This window comes from Cetorhinus maximus, chromosome 2, assembly GCF_964194155.1.
Source record: "Cetorhinus maximus chromosome 2, sCetMax3.hap1.1, whole genome shotgun sequence".
Taxonomy (NCBI): Eukaryota; Metazoa; Chordata; class Chondrichthyes; order Lamniformes; family Cetorhinidae; genus Cetorhinus; species Cetorhinus maximus.
The window spans coordinates 143,299,099-143,316,673 of record NC_135880.1 but is presented as its reverse complement, the minus strand read 5'-3'; the positions used below and the strand labels follow the sequence as shown (position 1 = coordinate 143,316,673).

At 43.3% G+C, this 17,575-nt stretch overlaps 1 protein-coding gene across 6 annotated transcripts in view; it reads left to right on the top strand.

Annotated features, from left to right (window-relative positions):
* Positions 1 to 17,575, top strand: part of ttc39b (tetratricopeptide repeat domain 39B) — a 180,055-nt gene that overhangs the window by 124,476 nt on the left and 38,004 nt on the right. For all 6 annotated transcript variants that reach the window (XR_013580511.1, XM_078570305.1, XM_078570298.1 and 3 more), the window contains 3 exons: positions 2,413 to 2,489; positions 4,293 to 4,360; positions 6,945 to 7,009. Coding sequence is in view for 5 of the 6 variants with exons in the window: in XM_078570305.1 (XP_078426431.1) it covers positions 2,413 to 2,489; positions 4,293 to 4,360; positions 6,945 to 7,009 (210 nt within the window). In the remaining variant the exon portion in view is untranslated. The remainder of the gene's footprint in view (positions 1 to 2,412; positions 2,490 to 4,292; positions 4,361 to 6,944; positions 7,010 to 17,575) is intronic.

The window sequence follows — 17,575 nt, the reverse complement described above, 5'->3', positions numbered from 1 at the left end:
CTTCTAAGAAAAAAAGCCCCACTTTGTAACCTTTATGCTTTTCCAGCACTTGCTGCTGAGGTGCTGTGAGGTTTGAAATTGATGGGGGTGATGTCTAGCTGCTGAGTCAACACTCCATGACTTCTCTCTCAAACTGATCTGAAAGTGCTGCCTCCCTAGCTTGCAGTTCTTTTAACATCTTTCCTCTGACAAACACTGGGCACAAGCTTCCTTTTAATTAGCAAAATAATTAAAGCCATTTCCCTTCATCTCCCTGGTTGGTCTTGTACCTTGATGAAACTGAGAGGGCATGTCTTTTAAAAACATTTGATGATTTCATTAATTGCCTAATTATCACTTCTTTCATTTATAAAATATTTGCTTAAATCACTATGTGCTGAAACTCAGCAGTATATGGCAAGGTTTGTTTTGAAGTTTAATGTGTTTTTCCTCAAAATAAGGAGTTGCTGTTCCAAACCTGTGCTGTGCCATGGAGTAGGAGTTCATTTTCTCAAGCAGTGGGTTCCCAAACTCAGTCATGGTATTACAGCCGCACTCAGCAAAAACAAAACTCTTGAGGAACAGTGGAAAGGAGGGAATACAGAGGGACAGAATTGTGCTGCCTTACACCTTCTGGCAGGCTATAGAGCAACATTGACCAGAAGTAGTAGGCAGGGCAGAAATTTCATAGGTTTGACTGAATATATAAAACTGTAATTTAATAAATCTGGGAGACTGTGGACTGGCACTGGAGTTGTTGTTTAAAAACCCAACTAGTTCACTATTATCCTCCAGGAAGGAACCTGTCACTTCTACCTAGTCTGACCTACATATGGCTCCAGTTCTATACTACATAGACAACTATGGATGAGCAATATATATGTCAGTGTTGCCTACATCTAAAGAAAAAAGGGAAATGGAAATGTAAATTAGATGAATTCAACAAAACCAGGCCAGTGTAGGATAAGTGGTAAGTGGTTCATTCGTGAGCGCCTCATCAGAGAACCCCTGTGGTATGATAGTGTAGGAAAAACGTATCTCCAGGTTCTATTTCATAAGCTTGCAGGGAGAAAGAGACATTTGGTTTATATTACAACATTACTTCAAAGATAGGGTGATATCAGTAAGGTGGTGGGTATTCCTCTGAACTTACATAACAACAGATGGACTTCTTAATTTATCCTTGAGATGCGGGTGTCGCTGGCAAGGCCCTCATTTATTGCTTATTTCTAGTTAACCTTCAGCAGAATGTGGTGAGCTGCCTTTTAGAGCCATGCAGTCTGTGTGGAAAAGGTCTGCTCACAATGTTGTTAGGTAGTGTATTCCAGAACTCTGACCCAGCAACCATGAAGGAATGGCAATATATGTTTTAGTCAGCATGGTGTGTGACTTGGTGAGAAAATTTAAGCTAATGGTGTTTCCATGCACTTGCTGCCCTTGCCCTTCTGGGTGAGTGTGCAATTTTGAAATGACCTGCCAAGAAGTCAGGAATATCTATGAGATGTCAGTGCTTCATCTAAGACCGAATCCGGTGAATTCATGGTCATTTAATTGAAATTCTTCAATTGATCCAAATTTTTAAGAACCAGATTGTTGCTTTACTTAATTCAAAATATTGTATAATTCAAATTATTTTAATGAAATAAATCGAATCATCTGAAATGGCTTCAGCAGGTGGGATCAATAAATGGATGTGCATTATCTAGCAGAGTCACCAAACTACTTCTGCTACAAGACTTGTGTGCGAGTCTACCACAATGGTTAAAGCTTGTTTGGGAACCAGCCATGCCAATTCTTGGAATGGCTGTTTGGGGTTTTAGCCACTGCTCCCACTACAAGGTCATTGATATAGACATAAAGCGAGGAGAACTAGGGGTAGGGCTCCCTAAGCACTTGATCCTTGGTTGGGACCCGACATAACTGCCAGCATCACACCCTTGATTATGTTCCAGATCCTGGTCAAGGATGGTGCACCCAAATCAGTGATCTCTATTGCCTAGAATGACAAGGGCAGCAGAAGAGGACCACCACCTCTATGTTCCCCTCCCAAGGCACACATCATCTTGGCTTGGACATATGTTGCTGTTCATTCATCATCAGTGGGTCAAAATCCTGGAACACCCTACCTAACTGCAATGGGAGAGAATACCTTGACCAACCGAACAGTAGCAGCTCAAGTAGGCCACTACATCGCCTTTTTGCTGGCAACTGGGGATGGATTTCAGACAGGCAATTAGAGTCATAGAGTTATACAGTTGTAAGTGTTCAAAACTATGCCCAACATTGGAAAATAAAAGTATGGAAAACTAATCATTGTGAGGCTTGAAAATCTATTTACTAAGCATGCTATTTCTTCAATAAAACAAGACTAGTTTAAACTGCAATCTGTTGTTATGTCAAACTTCTCAACAGGCTTAAAAATGTTTTGTTCAGGTTTCGAAAGAAGAATTCTGTTGTGGAGTCATTATCGCATTTAGTTACAAAACAAGGGTCTGACCAACTGACGGAAGGTACAGTAAACTTTTGGTGTAAATATGTCAAAACTGGCCAGGTGACATAGTAGTTTAGGGGCCAGGAATATGAGGTATACAGAAGGTTAGTGAGTACTTCAGGAAGAATATTAAGTGGTTGGGGTGGAAAGTATTAAGGATTTGGAGAAGCAAGGTTATTTAAGATATAATACTGTGTGGAAAGGGAAGAGAGAATTGGTGACGAGTTGGGTAGGGAGTAATGTAAAGGGGAAATGGGGCAGTGAGTAATGAAGTTGTCAAGTAAGAATTCATTTATAAGAAAGGGAATCAGCGTGGCTTGAGCAGTAAGTATTTGGTTGAAGAGAATTGTGCAGGTGTAATATTTGAAAGGAGGCACTTTATATTCCATGAGGGGGCGCCCGATACATAAATGGAGAGCAGTGGTACTGGATGGACCAAGAGACAGAGAGAAAAAGATAGAGAAGGAGATTGAAGGACCAATATGGAGGTGAAGAGCCGTGAAGTAACTGAGAGAAAAGCAGGATCAGAAAAAAATAGATGAGTGGAACCAGTGGCATGAGGGAAGGGAATAAGATGGAAATGAAGAGCAATGGATATGGAGGAGAGGGGCTGAAGCAGACAGAGCAAGATAAGGAGGAGTGGAGTAAGATAACCAGGAAAGCAGAAATTGAACTTCAGACTTGGAGAGCAAGATTCAACCAGGAAGAGACAAGAGTTGCTATGTAACCGGCAACTGAGCTTTCAGAAAAACGTAGCTTTTATCAAAGTGACTAAATTAATCAAATAAAATGGCACTAGACCAGTGTCATCATACTTGTGCTTACCTTTGCTGTATGAATAAAGCCCGAAAGGGGGTGGGGCGGGGGCAGGCACCCACTTTGGTGGTCTGCTGGACCCAGGACTGCATCTTGTCAGTGGCAGAGTGTATATCCCCATTAAGGATGACTGCCAACCCCAGAGGTTGCCAGCCAGTTGGAGGGCTGGTAGCTCAATATTGTCAGCAGCACTACCAGAAGTGGTGCCCACTGCTGGGACTGCACCTGGAAGAAGAAGATACCATGGAAGGGCAGTGTCTTCATAAGCAGGTAAAAGAGGTCTAGGACACTAGAGCCAGTGAAGCAGGCCCCAACGAGTGGTGGGGGTCGGAGGGAAGGGTTGTAGTTGGTGAGGCCAGGTAGAGCTTGTGCCTCGGGGAATGGCCCCTACCGCCAGGGCCCAAAACCCCTGCCACCCCCATTGGCCAAAGAGTGCCTGAATAGGAGGGCATCTCCTGTTGGGTGGCCGCCATGGTTCATTTGGCAGTCTCCCCACGTGGCGGAGGCCCCCACCCTGTGCTGCTGGTAAATTGCCAGCAGCAGCAGGAAGAGACCCTTAATTAGCCAGTCAAGTGGCTCAATTGGCCCCTGGGAGGATGGGCTGCTGGTAAAATGGCATGCCATCAGGAAGACGGTGGGCAAGCCACCCCACGTTCTCATGCCATTTTATTGTGCCTGCCCTGGTCCTCATCTCCCAGCCCATGGCTTAAATTTTATTGTGGAATTGTCTGCAATAGCAGCAAATACACCTCATAATCATACCTGAAATGTAACCAGTAAAACAAACCACATACTCAGGACACTGCATCTGCTGCCTTTGGTATCATTTATGTCTCTGACTGTTGTAAAAACACCCCTTGATAAAACTTGTTGGTAATGCATGATCCGGACAGTAAAATGCACGAGTATAATTTCTCACCCTTTATCTCCCTCTCTGATAATCTAAGTACTATTTTAAGTCTAAATTTTAATTGCAAACAGTCCTGAATACATTGTTCTTCATTAGAGGAGATGCATGCAGAGATGTGCTACGCCGAATGCCTACTTCAGAAGGCAGCTCTGACATTAGTGCAGGTAAGAAACCACTTCTATGTTTAAACATGGTTGGTTTTATTAATGGAACAAACAGTTCACAATGAAGCATTATTTGCTATTTGAACTAGCCTGGCAGTTTTATGTATTTGTAATCAATCCAAAATTGATTTTAATAAGATTGAATTTGGGGAGAGTGAACGATGGTTTGCAAAATAACTATTTAAACTTGTTCCTCCTCCTCCTCCTTAAAGTGTTAGAATGTCTTTTGGCGGTGTATGATTCCATGGACATTGATCATTGTCCAGTTCTGTGTTCATGTAGGTCAGAACGTGAAGAGTATGGGTGGGCTATTCAACCATGCCAAATATAACAGCTGGGCCCAAAATCTGCATGAATGCACTCCAGCTGACATTTTGTACATAGGGCAGTGGGCACTTATAATGAGAGGAATTGCTAATCAGTTGAGATCAGCTAACTTGGTGTGGAGTGGAGAAAACCCCTTTTTAATATTTGGGTCAGATCTGAGCTAATTGTGTGATTAACTTGACAACAGCATCATAACCATTCTCAAATTTATAAACTTCTCAAGTGTAATTTTGAAGCAAATGCATATCATACATCAAGTGCAGTCTGTTTTTTCCAGTCACATCTGTAGGCTAGGTATCATCATGTGTTGGGGGAAATAATTTTTTATTTTATCTGTCTCTAGCCCAGGGTGCTGAGATCAATTGCTACTGCCTGGCTGAGATTGGTAAACTTATCACAGACTGGGAATTAACAATAAGTTCTTTGGATATGAGCAATGCTGGCAAAGCAGTATTTATTGCCAACCCCCAGTCTCCGAGTGGATTAAGATTCAGCTATTCGTGAACAATCCAGCATTCAGGAATTGAAGTTAAAATCCATTGGACTGTAAGGCGTATTGATGCATTAGACAAATTACTTGGTTAGTAACCCGTTTAGACTGATGGAAAAGCAAGAGTAAGATCCATCTGCCACATTGCTGCAACAAACTGCTTTTGTCACACATGAATGAAACGTAATCACTGATCAGTGAACATTACGTAATCTATTGTCAGCTGTTAACTTGGGAATTATGACTGAACTTTGAGATCTGACAAATGGTTTAAAATTTTACCTGTGATAATTTTAGTGTTGGGGTGACTAATGATTGAGATACAGTGCCCTTGAACTTGGTCAGCTTATATTTCTGTGGAACATCATGGCTGCAGCCCAGGCAGAGCTGTTAACATTGGCAAGTTTTAGGTGTGAGATTTTTCTAAGTCATTTGATAACCTTGCAGAAATGTAATCCCTTCATGTTTCCAACAGAAGCATATTGGCTTCGACAACTTTATTAAATGTGACTTTGGCCAAGAGTTTTGTTGCAGTGTCCACCTCATTTCCCTTCAGATCGAGGGACACTATAACCTATCCTGATATTCCTTGGTGTGAAAAGTAAACTCACCAAAAAAGGCCTTGCCTGGTGATGTGAAGGTTTAGAGATTTAAAAATTACTGTGTGGTGATCTCCTCTCCATTTAACCAATATTATGGGGATCAGGCATATAGGGTAACAGATTGTACATTGAGAAATAAAGTTTGTAGTGAAATAACTGAGAGAATCTTCAGTCGTATTTGCCATTTAAAATCTACATATTAACTGCTGTTTTTTTAATGATCTGATCTTTGAATATGAAGAGGGAGAATGATGAGCATCTGTGGGATGCAAGTTCTCCTGGAGCTGACTCTAACCTCTCTAATTGTTTGGTTGTGCAGGGGTTACTAGCTGATTTACATTGTAATTAGCTTCTCCTCTCACATCCTTTGTTAACCCTAAATTTTACATTTCCCGTTTCCTTAAAATTCTAACTTCCGAGACAAGCTTTTATGTTACAAAAGTATTTTCTTGGAGATTGTTTTATATTTCATCTATTCAAAATTCTGGATTGTGCTGCTTCCCTTTTACTCTCGGCTAATTAATGAGACCTCTTTCCCTTTTTCTTCCCCTGCCATCCCAACCTCCATTCCCCCCTCCAACAACCTGGGTGGAACTAGGGAAGGCAGACTAGGATGGCTTCAATTTTGATCCCCAGTCTGTGTTGGATTGCTGATCTCACTCTGCATGGCAACGAGGATGCAAATAATTGATCTCAGTAGTAGGCAGTTAGGATAAGATAAAATCAGCCAGGAATTCTCTGTTCCTGACCACTGATCAATCACCCTTACTGGAAAATGTGCATGTGTGGCTTTTGGATCAGGGCAGGATAAGGTTTGGCTGTGAACTTCACCCTATAGTCAAAAAGCTGAAGTACACTGTGTCCATGCATGATGATGGCCTTTGTGGGTGACACCATAGGCAGGAAACACCTGTTAAACTGTACTTCACCGTTCAAGAGAGAGAGGATTTTTTTTCTTTCCAATCTCCTGCTTATTCCTCAACATTACTACTAATAATATCAAAACAGATTATCTGGTCATTATCACATGTTGTTTGTAGGACTTTGCTGTGCATAAATTGGCTGCCGCATTTCCAACGATACAATTCTTCATTGGCTGTAAAGCATTTTTGGAGGTCCTGAAGACGTGAAAGGCTCTCCATAAATGCAAGTTTTCTTTTTCTAGGATGAAAACATGATTAATTTTATTAAAGGAGGAATCAAAATACGAACAAGTTATAACATCTACAGGTAAATGCTTCTTCCGTCTCTAACTCTTAAAATTTATAACTGGAATTCTTATGTTAACTTTCTAATGAGTTACCTAGTGGCACAAATACTACCTGAGCCTTCACGCAAGTAGGCTGGCCTCTCCAGGCCAAGTAAGGTCAGTTCACATAACTTATTGGCGTTTTGGTTGCATCTCTCTTGATGTTCCAGCAGCCAATGACAGAAACTTTCCTGGCTTGGTTGATAGGCCGTGCGAGGTATGAAGGCTACCTGGTGTAAGAGTGAGGGGTGGGGGTGGTGGTTGTTGCTGGGAGGGGTGGTGGGAGATGCTCATTGATGGCCCTGGTGCCTGGGCACAGAAAAAAAGCAAGAGTGTCCAATTTTACACAGCTTCCTTTTCATCTGTGTCTTGTTCGGTTGTACTTTGAGTGGGCACATCATTTAAACGTGAGAGGAAGGCCACACAGATTGTGTCCTGAATCCTGACCCTTTTGGTCACCACCCTCACTGTGTTCACTGAGCATTGTGGGCTCTGTTGAGAAGCGGGAACTCCATGTGCCCCGGTGCCTGCCATTGTATAATCGACTCTGATTGGACAGTTTGGGGGCTAAATTAGACCATGTAGTGCTCATTTTTTAGGTGCCAACATAGCCACCTAATACGTGAAAATGGAGTCTGAAATTCACATGCAGACTTCTGATGGGAGGTGCCAGGATGCCATCTTGGCGTCATTCTTTGTGCAGGCACACCAACCCAAATGACCACTGGCAACATGCAGAGCAGGAAGATCATGACGCGAATCAGTGTGCAAAACTGATTTAATGCCAGCACTGCTATTTTCCAACTGCATGCTCCAGCCAATGACCTGTCTTAACCTCGCACAGCTGAACACAACATTAAACGGAATGAAGGACCCACCATATTTGAGCTGTAAACTATTTACAGGTTAGTTGCTAGATTATTTCTTTTAGTTGCTGATACAATTGTATGCATTTTGGAGCTTTCCATTACTTGCTTAATGTTTGAATAGTCTACAGGGAGTGATCTGGCAGCTGCTAAAATACTTTGTTGTCGATTTGAAAACTTGTGCTGAAAGAAGTTGTTTCCAGACATGGGTGGTTTGGTAAGGCTTCTGGGAAGTGAGTGTGACTGGAAGAATGAAGAAAGGCCACACAGAGCAGGAAAAGCTGCTGGAGGAGGAGAGGAGAGGCGGGTGGGTGGATTGAGGGGCAGGTGAGCTCTCAGCAGGAGGCCGTACCTGACAAGCCAGGGAGCAATTCCCTCACCTCAACTTCAACGAGGACCAATGTTTGAGGTGCCTTTGTTTCGCAAAAGAGGTTGTGACTGAAATTGACCAAGTGCTGCAATCAGAACTGAATGCTCAAAGCAAGAAAAAGACAGCATTGCCTCTGGCTGTCAAGGTGATTGTGGCTTGTAATTTGTATCTACCTGGCTTGTGCTGGAACTATAAGCAGCAGCTCAAAATAAGGTACATTACTGAGGCTGTTTATGCACAAAAACATTTGAATCTCATTCCTTCTTGCCAGACATAAGCAAGCAGTGAAACATGAGGGTTTGTACCAATTGGTTTTGCTCATGGTGCCAGGTGTTGTTGACTGCATGCACATTGACTTGAGCGCATCTTTTGAACTCTTCGATTTTCATGAACTGAAAAGGATTTCACCTCAATGTGCAGCTGGTATGTGATCAAAGACAACACATCATATAGATGAATGCCCATTACCTTAGTAGTGGTCACGATTCCTTCATTCTGTGACAGTCCACTCAGCCGTCTGCATTTGTTCCACCATCACAAGTCAAAGGTTGGCTATTGGGCAGCAAGGTTTATCCACATGTGACATGGCTCATTACCCCAGACCAGAACCTGCACATACACGTGCACAGCAGGCCTACAATGAAAGCCTAACTCTAGAAGGAATGTTGTATAGCATGCATCGAGGCCTTCAAAACAGGTTTCTGCTGCCTGGACTGCTCTGGAGGAGTCCTGGAGTAAGCATTTGAGCAGACATCAAGATTTGTGGCAGTTTGCGGTACAGTTTTGCCATTATGAGGGAACAGCCCTTGCCACTACCTATCAGGTGAGATGATCAGGAGAATGAGGAAGAGGAAGGATAATGGGAAGTAGAGGAAGGGAGGCTACATCATATACAGCTCCTTTCTGTCCAGGTTCTACTTGATTAAATAATTAATGAGCGATTCCAGTAACCTCAATCACACCTCCCCATTTAGCAAAAGTCCTGCACCGCTTACCTTTTCATCATCACTGACGATCATATCATTCACTTCCTGACAACACAAAAAAACAAGAACAACCAGAAAATATACTTTCCAATTTTTATAAAATTCAATTATTACAGTACAAAAATAAAGTAGTCATCCTTGTACATTTGCTTTATGCCTTTGTCTCTTCCTGTGCTCCTAGGTGCTTCCCCAGTGGCTGCAGCATTGGTGTGGAAGACTGCTGAACTTCAATTGAGGACACTGCAGATTGCCTGAGAGACTGACCTGGAGCAGTAATCTGGGCCATCTGGCTGGCAGAAATATCAGGGGCACTGCAGCATGGGAGCAGAAATGCTGTTATTTTGATAAAGGACAGCAGGCTCATGTCCCAAAGAGCTACTATCACACTGCTGGGGCGATGCCAAAGCGATCCAAATGATCTGTTGGAGAACAGATTGATGAACTGCTGAGACATTCTGGAAGTTCATTTGAACAATGTAATCCAGAACCATATGGCAGCAGTCTAAGTTCCCACCCCAGCACTCAGACCTTTGCTGTACAGTGTGTGTGTTGCAGTGGAAGCTGTGACATTGGCCATTAGAAGTTGCATCATGGTGGATTTCACAGGTGGGAAATGGTCACCTGTTCCTTGTTTGAACGGATGGGCTCCAAGCTCTGCACAAAGCTCTGTGCCAAGTTGGTGCTGAACTCTTTCAGGTTTATTGATATGGTGCACAGCCTTTCTGGCAGGATTTCCAGACATCGACCATTTGGCTGTGTACACCCATCAGTCCTCTTCTATAACCATCTCTTCATCCTCACTGTTATCTTCCTCCTCCTCCTCCGACTGGGGAGGATCCAAGTTTTGTGTATCTGAAATGAAGGGAGAGGAGAAATAAAGAAATGCATGCTCATATAAGAACACGGGAAATAAGAGCAGTAGTAAGCCATATGGCCCTTCCATCCTATTCTGTCATTCACTAAGATCGTGGCTGATCTGAGCTTGGCCTTAGCTCCTCTTTCTTGCCTGTTCCTTTAAACCTCGACTGCCCTGTAGTTCAGAAATCTGTCTGTCTTGCCTTGAATATATTCAATCACACAGCTCTCAGGGTAGGGAATTCCAAAAATTCACAATCTGCTGAGAAGAAATTCATCTTCATCACCATCTTAAATGGGCAACTCTTTACTCTGAAACTATGCCCCCTAGTTCTAGATTCCTTCATGAGGGGAACAGTCTCATAGGATCTACCCTGTCAGAATCTTTTATGCTTCAATAAGACCACCTCTTATTCTTCTAAACTTCAATGAGTAAAGGCCCAAGCTGCTCAACCTTTCCTCATAAGATAGCCTCTTCATCCCAGGAACTAACCTAACAGCCCTTCTCTGAACTGCCTCCAATGTGAGTATATACCTTCTTAAATAAGGAGACCAAAACTATACAGTACTCTTGTTGTGGCCTCAACAATGCCCTGTACAGTTGTGGCAAGACTTCCCTATTTTTAAACTCCGTACTACTTGTAATGAAGGCCAACACTCCATTTGCTTTCCTTAATATTTTCTGTACCTGCATTCTAACATTTTGCATTTCAAACACCCAGATCCCTCTGTCACACATCATTCTGTAGTCCCTCTCCATTTAAATAATATTTTGCTTTTCTATTCTTCCTTCCAAAGTAGATCACTTCACATGTCCCCACATTATGCTCCATCTGCCAAGTTTTAGCAGACTCACTTAACCTACTGCATCTTTTTGTAGACTCTTTTTTACAACTTGTTTTCCCCACCTACTTTTGTATCATCAGCAAATTTGGCTGCATTACATTCTACTCCTTCATCCAAGTCATTAATATACTGTAGATTGTAAATAGTTGAGGCCCAGCAACTGATCCCTGTGACACCCTGTTACATTTTACCAACCTAAAAATTGACCAATTTATATCCGGACTCTGTTTTCTGTTAGTTAGCCAATTCTCTATCCATGCTAATATATTACCCCCAAACCATGAACTTTTATCTTGCGCTGTAACCTTTTATGTTGAATGCCTCTTGGAAACCCAAACTACATCTACTGTTTCCCCTTTATTAATGTTGCTCATAACTTTCTCAAAGAGGTTTCTCAAGCGTGCTTTCCCTTTCATTAAAACCATGTTGACTGCTTGATTGTATTATGATTTTCTAAATGTCCTGCTGCTCCTTTCTTAATAATGGATTCCAGCATTTCCCCAATGACAAATGTTAGGCTAACTAGCCTATAGTTTCCTGCTTTCTGTCACTCTCCTTCCTTCACTAGGGAAGCTTTCCAATTCACTGGGATCTTTCCAGAGCAAGAATAATTTTGGAAGATTATAACCAATGTGGCCACTATCTCCACAACTACTCTTTTTAAGACCCTAAGATGCAAGCTGTCAGGCCCAGGGGACTTGCCCATGTTTAGTCCCATTAGTTTGCCTCGTATTTTTTCTCTAGTGATAATTGTTTAAAGTTCTTCGCTCCCTCCCACCATCATCTGCAATGTGTAAGTCATTGCGTAAGCCATGAGTGAAAGGAGAATGGAGAAAAGAGAAGGAGGATTAGGTGTGTAGTTAACCTCATAATCAAACCCTGCACTCATGGCCCTAGTGATACAAAGCGCCTCCCATGATGGCCAACACTGTTTCCTTCATAGAGATTAAAACATGCAGGCTTCTCTGTCCTCACCTCCTGCCTCCTCTTGATTTTTAAAAATATTGTTTCTGGGATGTGAGTGTTGCTGGCATGGCCAGCATATATAATTGTGCTTGAGCTACCTGCTTGAACCACTGCAGTCTGTGTGGTGAAAGTACACGCACAGTGCTGTTAAGAAGAGCATTCCTGGATTTTGACCCAGTGACAGTGAAGGAGTGGTAAGATAGGCCGGGATTTTCTGGGAGGACCGGAAATTCCCACCTTTGCCTGGCCCATCAAATTTTCCGTCCTGCTCGTAACGGGTGTGGGTGGGACTGGAAAATCCCAGCCGTAGTTCCAAGGTTGTGTTACTTGGAGGGAAGCTTGGCAGTGGGGAGGGGAGGGGTATTCCCATGTGTCAGCTGTTCCTTCCTCCTAGGTGGTAGAGAATGCAGATTTGGAAGGTGCTGTCAAAGAAGCCTTGTTGAGTTGCTGCCATGCATCTTGTACATGGGACACACTGTAACTAAGAAGCACCAGTAGTGGAGAAGGTGAATGTTTAAGGTGGTGCATGCAGTGTTAATTAAGCAAACTGCTTTGTCTTGGATGGTGTCAAGCTTCTCAAGTCTTGTTGGAGCTCCACTCATCAGGCAAGTGGGGAGTATTCTATCACGCCCCTAATTTGTGCCTTATAGATGGTGGGCAGGTTTTGGGGAGTTAAAAGTCATTAACGTGGAGCTCCCAACCTCTGAACTGCCCTTGTCGCCATGGTATTTTTGTGGCTGGTCCAGTTAGGTTTCTGGCCAATGTTGACACCCAGGATGTTGATGAGGGAATTGCTGATGAGGATGCCATTGAATTTTAAGGGGAGGTGTTAGAACCTTCTTGTTGGAGATGGTCATTGCTTGGCATTTCTGTGGCACAATTATTACTTGCCACTTATTAATGAAAGCTTGATGTTGTCCATGTGCGTGGGCATGGACTGCTTCGTTACCTGGGGAGTTGTGAATGGGACCGAACAAGGTGCAATCATCAGCAAACAGCCCCAATACTGGCCTTATGATAGAGGGAAGGTCATTGATGAAGCAGCTGAAGATGGTTGAACCTAGCCTAGGATACCTCCCTGAGGAACTCCTGCAGTATTGTCCTGGGACTGACATGATTGGCTTCTAACAGCCACATCTACCTTCCTTTGTGTTAGGTATGACTCAAGCCAGTGGAGACTTTTCCCCCTGGTTCCCATTATCTTCAATGTTAGTGGGCTCCTTGATGCCACACTCAGTCAAATGCAGCCTTGGTGTCAAGGGCAGTCACTCTCACCTCACCTCTGGCATTCAGCTCTTTTGTCCATATTTGGACCAAGGCTGTAATGAGGTCTGGAGCTGAATGGTGTTTGCAGAACCCAAACAGAGCACTGGTGAGCAGGTTATTGATGAGTACGTGCTGCTTAATTGCACTGTCAACAACGACTTCTAATTCTTTGCTGATACTCTTTTCGAGTTATCAACAGTCACAGATTGCAACTCTTTTGAGTACAATCACAGTTCTTGGTTTCCGGGAGTGGGACATGAACCCACAACCCTCTGATTCAAAGGCGAGGGTGCTATGAACTGAGCCACAGCTGACACCTGTGACAAGGACCTGGTGTCGTGGTAATTGCCTGGATTGGATTTATCCTGATGTTTGTGGACAGGACATACCTGGATAATTTTTCGCATTGGCAGGTGGATGCCAGTGTTGTAGCTGTATTTGTCGTCATCAGCTGTCCCTCAATTTGAAGATGATGTCTACTCAAGGTCGTGAGTTTCTGGCATAGATCTACATGCGACCAAACAGGCCAATTCTCGACCCGCAGATCTTTGGTACGTGGGGCAGGACATCCCCTGTGGCTGTGGGATCTGGAGTGCAGGATTTGCTTCCATTTCTTTCCTTCTCTGCTGCTGTTCTGCCTCATCATTAAGGCATTTGGACTCAAAGCGTGATGTGGCTTGATGGACAAGTTGTTGCCATTTTGAATGATTTAGCTATTCCAAAAGCTACTTTGGCTAGAGGCATGGCTGGTTCTGGAGCACAAGTCTTCAGCACTACGGCTGGGATTTTGCCAGGGCCATAGTCTTTTCTCTATTGAGCTACTTCATGATATCACATGATGAATTGAATTAGCTGAAGTCTGGCTTCTATGATGGTGGGAATCTCCTGGGAAGGCTGAGATGGATCATCCACTCGACACTTCTGGCTGAGGATGGTTGTCAACGCTTCCACCTTGTCTTTTGCACTGACATGCTAAGCTCTCCCAATACTGAGGATGTGGATGTTCGTGGAACCTCCTCTTCCCATTAATTGGTAATTGTCCACTACCTTTCATGACTGGATGTGACAGGACTTGCAGAGCTTTGATTTTTTATTTCTTTATTCTTTCACGGTTGTGGGCATCACTTGCCAGACCAGCATTTGTTGCCCATCTCTAATTTCCCTTGAACTGAGTGGCTTGTGAGGCCATTTCAGAGGGCAGTTAAGAGTCAACCACATAACTGTGGGCCTGGTGTCACATGTAGGCCAGACCAGGCAGATTTCCTTCTAAAGGGCCAGTAGTGAACCAGATGGGTTTTTATGACAATCAATGATAGATTAGCTTTCACTTCCAGATTTATTAACTGAATTCACATTCTACCAGCTGCCATGGTGGGATTCAAACCCATGTCCCCAGAGCATTAGCCAGGGTCTCTGGATTACTAGTCTAGCGACATTGCCACTGCACCACCATCTCCCCTGATCTAATCCATTTATTATGAGATCTCTTAGCTCTGTTGCATGCTTCTTCTGCTGTTTGTTGTGGAAGTAGTCCTCTTATTGTAGTGTCACCAGATTCCCACCTCATTTTTAGGTATGTTTGTTGTGGCTCTTGGCATGCTCTCCCACATTAAGTGGATCCCTTGGTTTGGTGGTGATAGTAAAGGGAGGGATTTGCCAGGCTATGAAGTTACAGATTGTAGTGGAATACATTTCTGCTACCACTGAAAACCCACAGCACATCCTGAATGCCCAGTTTTGAGCTGCTGGATCTGTTCTGAATATATCTTATTTTGCTTGGAATAATGTCACCCAATATGATGGAGGGTATCCTCAGTGTGAAGATGGAACTTTGTCTCCAGGTGGACTGTGTGATGGTCACTCCTATTAATACTGTCATGGACAGATGCATTTGTGACAGGTAGATTGGTGAGGACGAGGTCAAGTAAGGAAATCTTTCCCTCTTGTTGGTTCTCTCACCATCAGCTGTCTGGCAGATGTGTCCTTCATAGCCAATTTGCCACTCTTGATGATGGACATTGAAGTCCCTTACTCAGAGTACATTCTGTGCCCCTGCTACCTTCAATGCTTCATCAAATGGTGTTCAATGTGGCGGATTACAGATTCATCAGCTGAAGAAGGGCAGTAAGTGGTTATCAGCGGGAGGTTCATTTGGCCATGTTTGACCTGATGTCCTGAGACTTCATGGGTTCTGGGTTAAATGTTGAGGAATCCCAGGCTAGTCCTTCCCAAATGTATATTACAGGACAAATGCTGAGATGATGATGGTGGTGTCTGGGACTTTGTCTGTGTGATTACCAGGCTGTTGCTTGACTCATCTATGGGACAGCTCTCCCAATTTTGGCACAATTCCCCAGATGCTAGTGTGGAGGACTTTGCAGGGTTGACTGGGCCTGCTGCACCTTTACAAAAGCAAAATACTGCAGATATTGGAAATCTGAAATAAAAGCAGAAAATGGTGAAAATACTCACCAGGTCAGATAGCATCTGTGGAGAGAGAAACGTTTCAGGTCAATAACCTTTCATCAGAACTAGGAAATGTTAGAAATGTAATAGATTTTAAGCAAGCGAAAGGAGTGTGGAATCAGAGCAAAAGTGAAGACCTGTTATAGGGTGGAAGACAGGAGAGATTAAAGGACAAAATGGTTGATGGTGCAGGGCCAAAGGGAGTGGTATTGGGACAAGTAAAGAAACAAAAGATGTATCTAAGGAGGTGTGAGTGGCAGAATAGTAATAGCTGCCACCTGAAACCAGAAAAGAGGGAAAAACTGGATTCAAACCAAAATTGCAAAGGAAAGGAAATAACATGGTTCTGAGATTACATTCTGAAATTGTTGAACTTAGTGTTGAGTCTGAAAGGGTGTCAAATGCCTAATAAAAAGATGAGATGTTGCTTGAGGTTGTGTGAGCTTCACTGGAACATTGCAGCAGGCCAAGGACAGAGAGATCAGCATGAGAGCAAGGTGGAGAATTAAAATGACAGGTCACCAGGAGCTCAGGATCATGTTGGACATTCCTTTGTTGTGCCCTTGGCCAATGCTAGGTGGTCCATCTGGTTTTACTCATATTGTTTTTCATTGTAGTTTGATACAACTGAGTAGTTTGCTAGGCCATTTCAGATGGCAGTTCAGAGTGAACCACATTGCTGTTGGTCTAGAGTCACATTTAGGCCAAATGGGGTAAGGACAGCAGAATTCATTTCCTAAAGGGCATTAATGAACCAAATGGGTTTTTAATTCAATCCAGTAGTTTCATGCTCACCATTACTGATACTAGCTTTTTACCCCAAACTTATTTAATTAGCTAAACTTAAACTGCTATGGTAGGATTTGAGCTCATGTCTCTAGATCATTAGCTCAGGCCTCTGGATTACTTCCCCAGCAACATTATCACTATCATATTGTACCCAGTGCCGCCATTTCCTGCTAGAAAGTGGAACTTGTGTCAGTGAGTGTTCTGCTTTGTTTGGGTAATGTGGCTATCATAGTTGAATAGCTTCCAGTGTGTGTGAACTGTCATTTGTGGGTGCGAGGCTTGCAAAAGTGCTAAATGTTTGAGGGTGATGTGAGGCATCTGAATTTTAGGATAGAGTGTTGATTGGTAGAGATTGTTGATAGGTTAGTGATGGGACTGTAGTTAGTTGAGCAGTGTATGAGGCTTGTGCTCCCCTTGATAGAATATGGCGCTTGAAGATGAATTCACTCATTTTGACAACTCATGCCAGACAGTTAACCTGCTTCCTGCACTGCATCCATGTACCTGGGCCAACATTCCAGGCATTGACCTCTGCCACTACTTCTTCCCACTGTCTCCTGACTATATGTCTGGAAGGCCTCCTGTCCCTGCAGTAGATGCAGTATGTCTCTCCTCCTCCTCCTCACGACCTACACCAAGAACTCCAGTGCACTTTGAGAAAACTGAGACTTGCGCTCTCATACATTTCTCAAAGTATTGCAACTCAGATTCACTTTTCAAAAACTCACACTTCTTCTTGCAGCCCCAGTGGACCTCCCCTTTAAATGGTGCAGGCTGCCTTTAAGTACTGCTATCTACTCTCAATATTTGGCTGCTGCCTGATATGTGCAGACAGTGCACACAGCAGCCTTTACAATAGCAGGAAGCATGAATTTACCTTTGCTGCTTCCAGTGCAATGGACAGGCACAGGTTAACTGCATACCACAATCCCCATGCCTGTTTTCAGGGTTAGTCAGCTTGATGCCTCTCATTGCTCCCTGTAACATATCTTATATTTATTTTCCTGCCTCTGTTTTAAAACCTCTGCTCTTTTCAGCAGAGTTTTTTTGTTAAAATTTAATGTCCCTTTTGTACATTATACCTTTGCTCCTATTCTGATAGTTGTATCTGACGACAGCTGCAGTGTTTCGCTGACG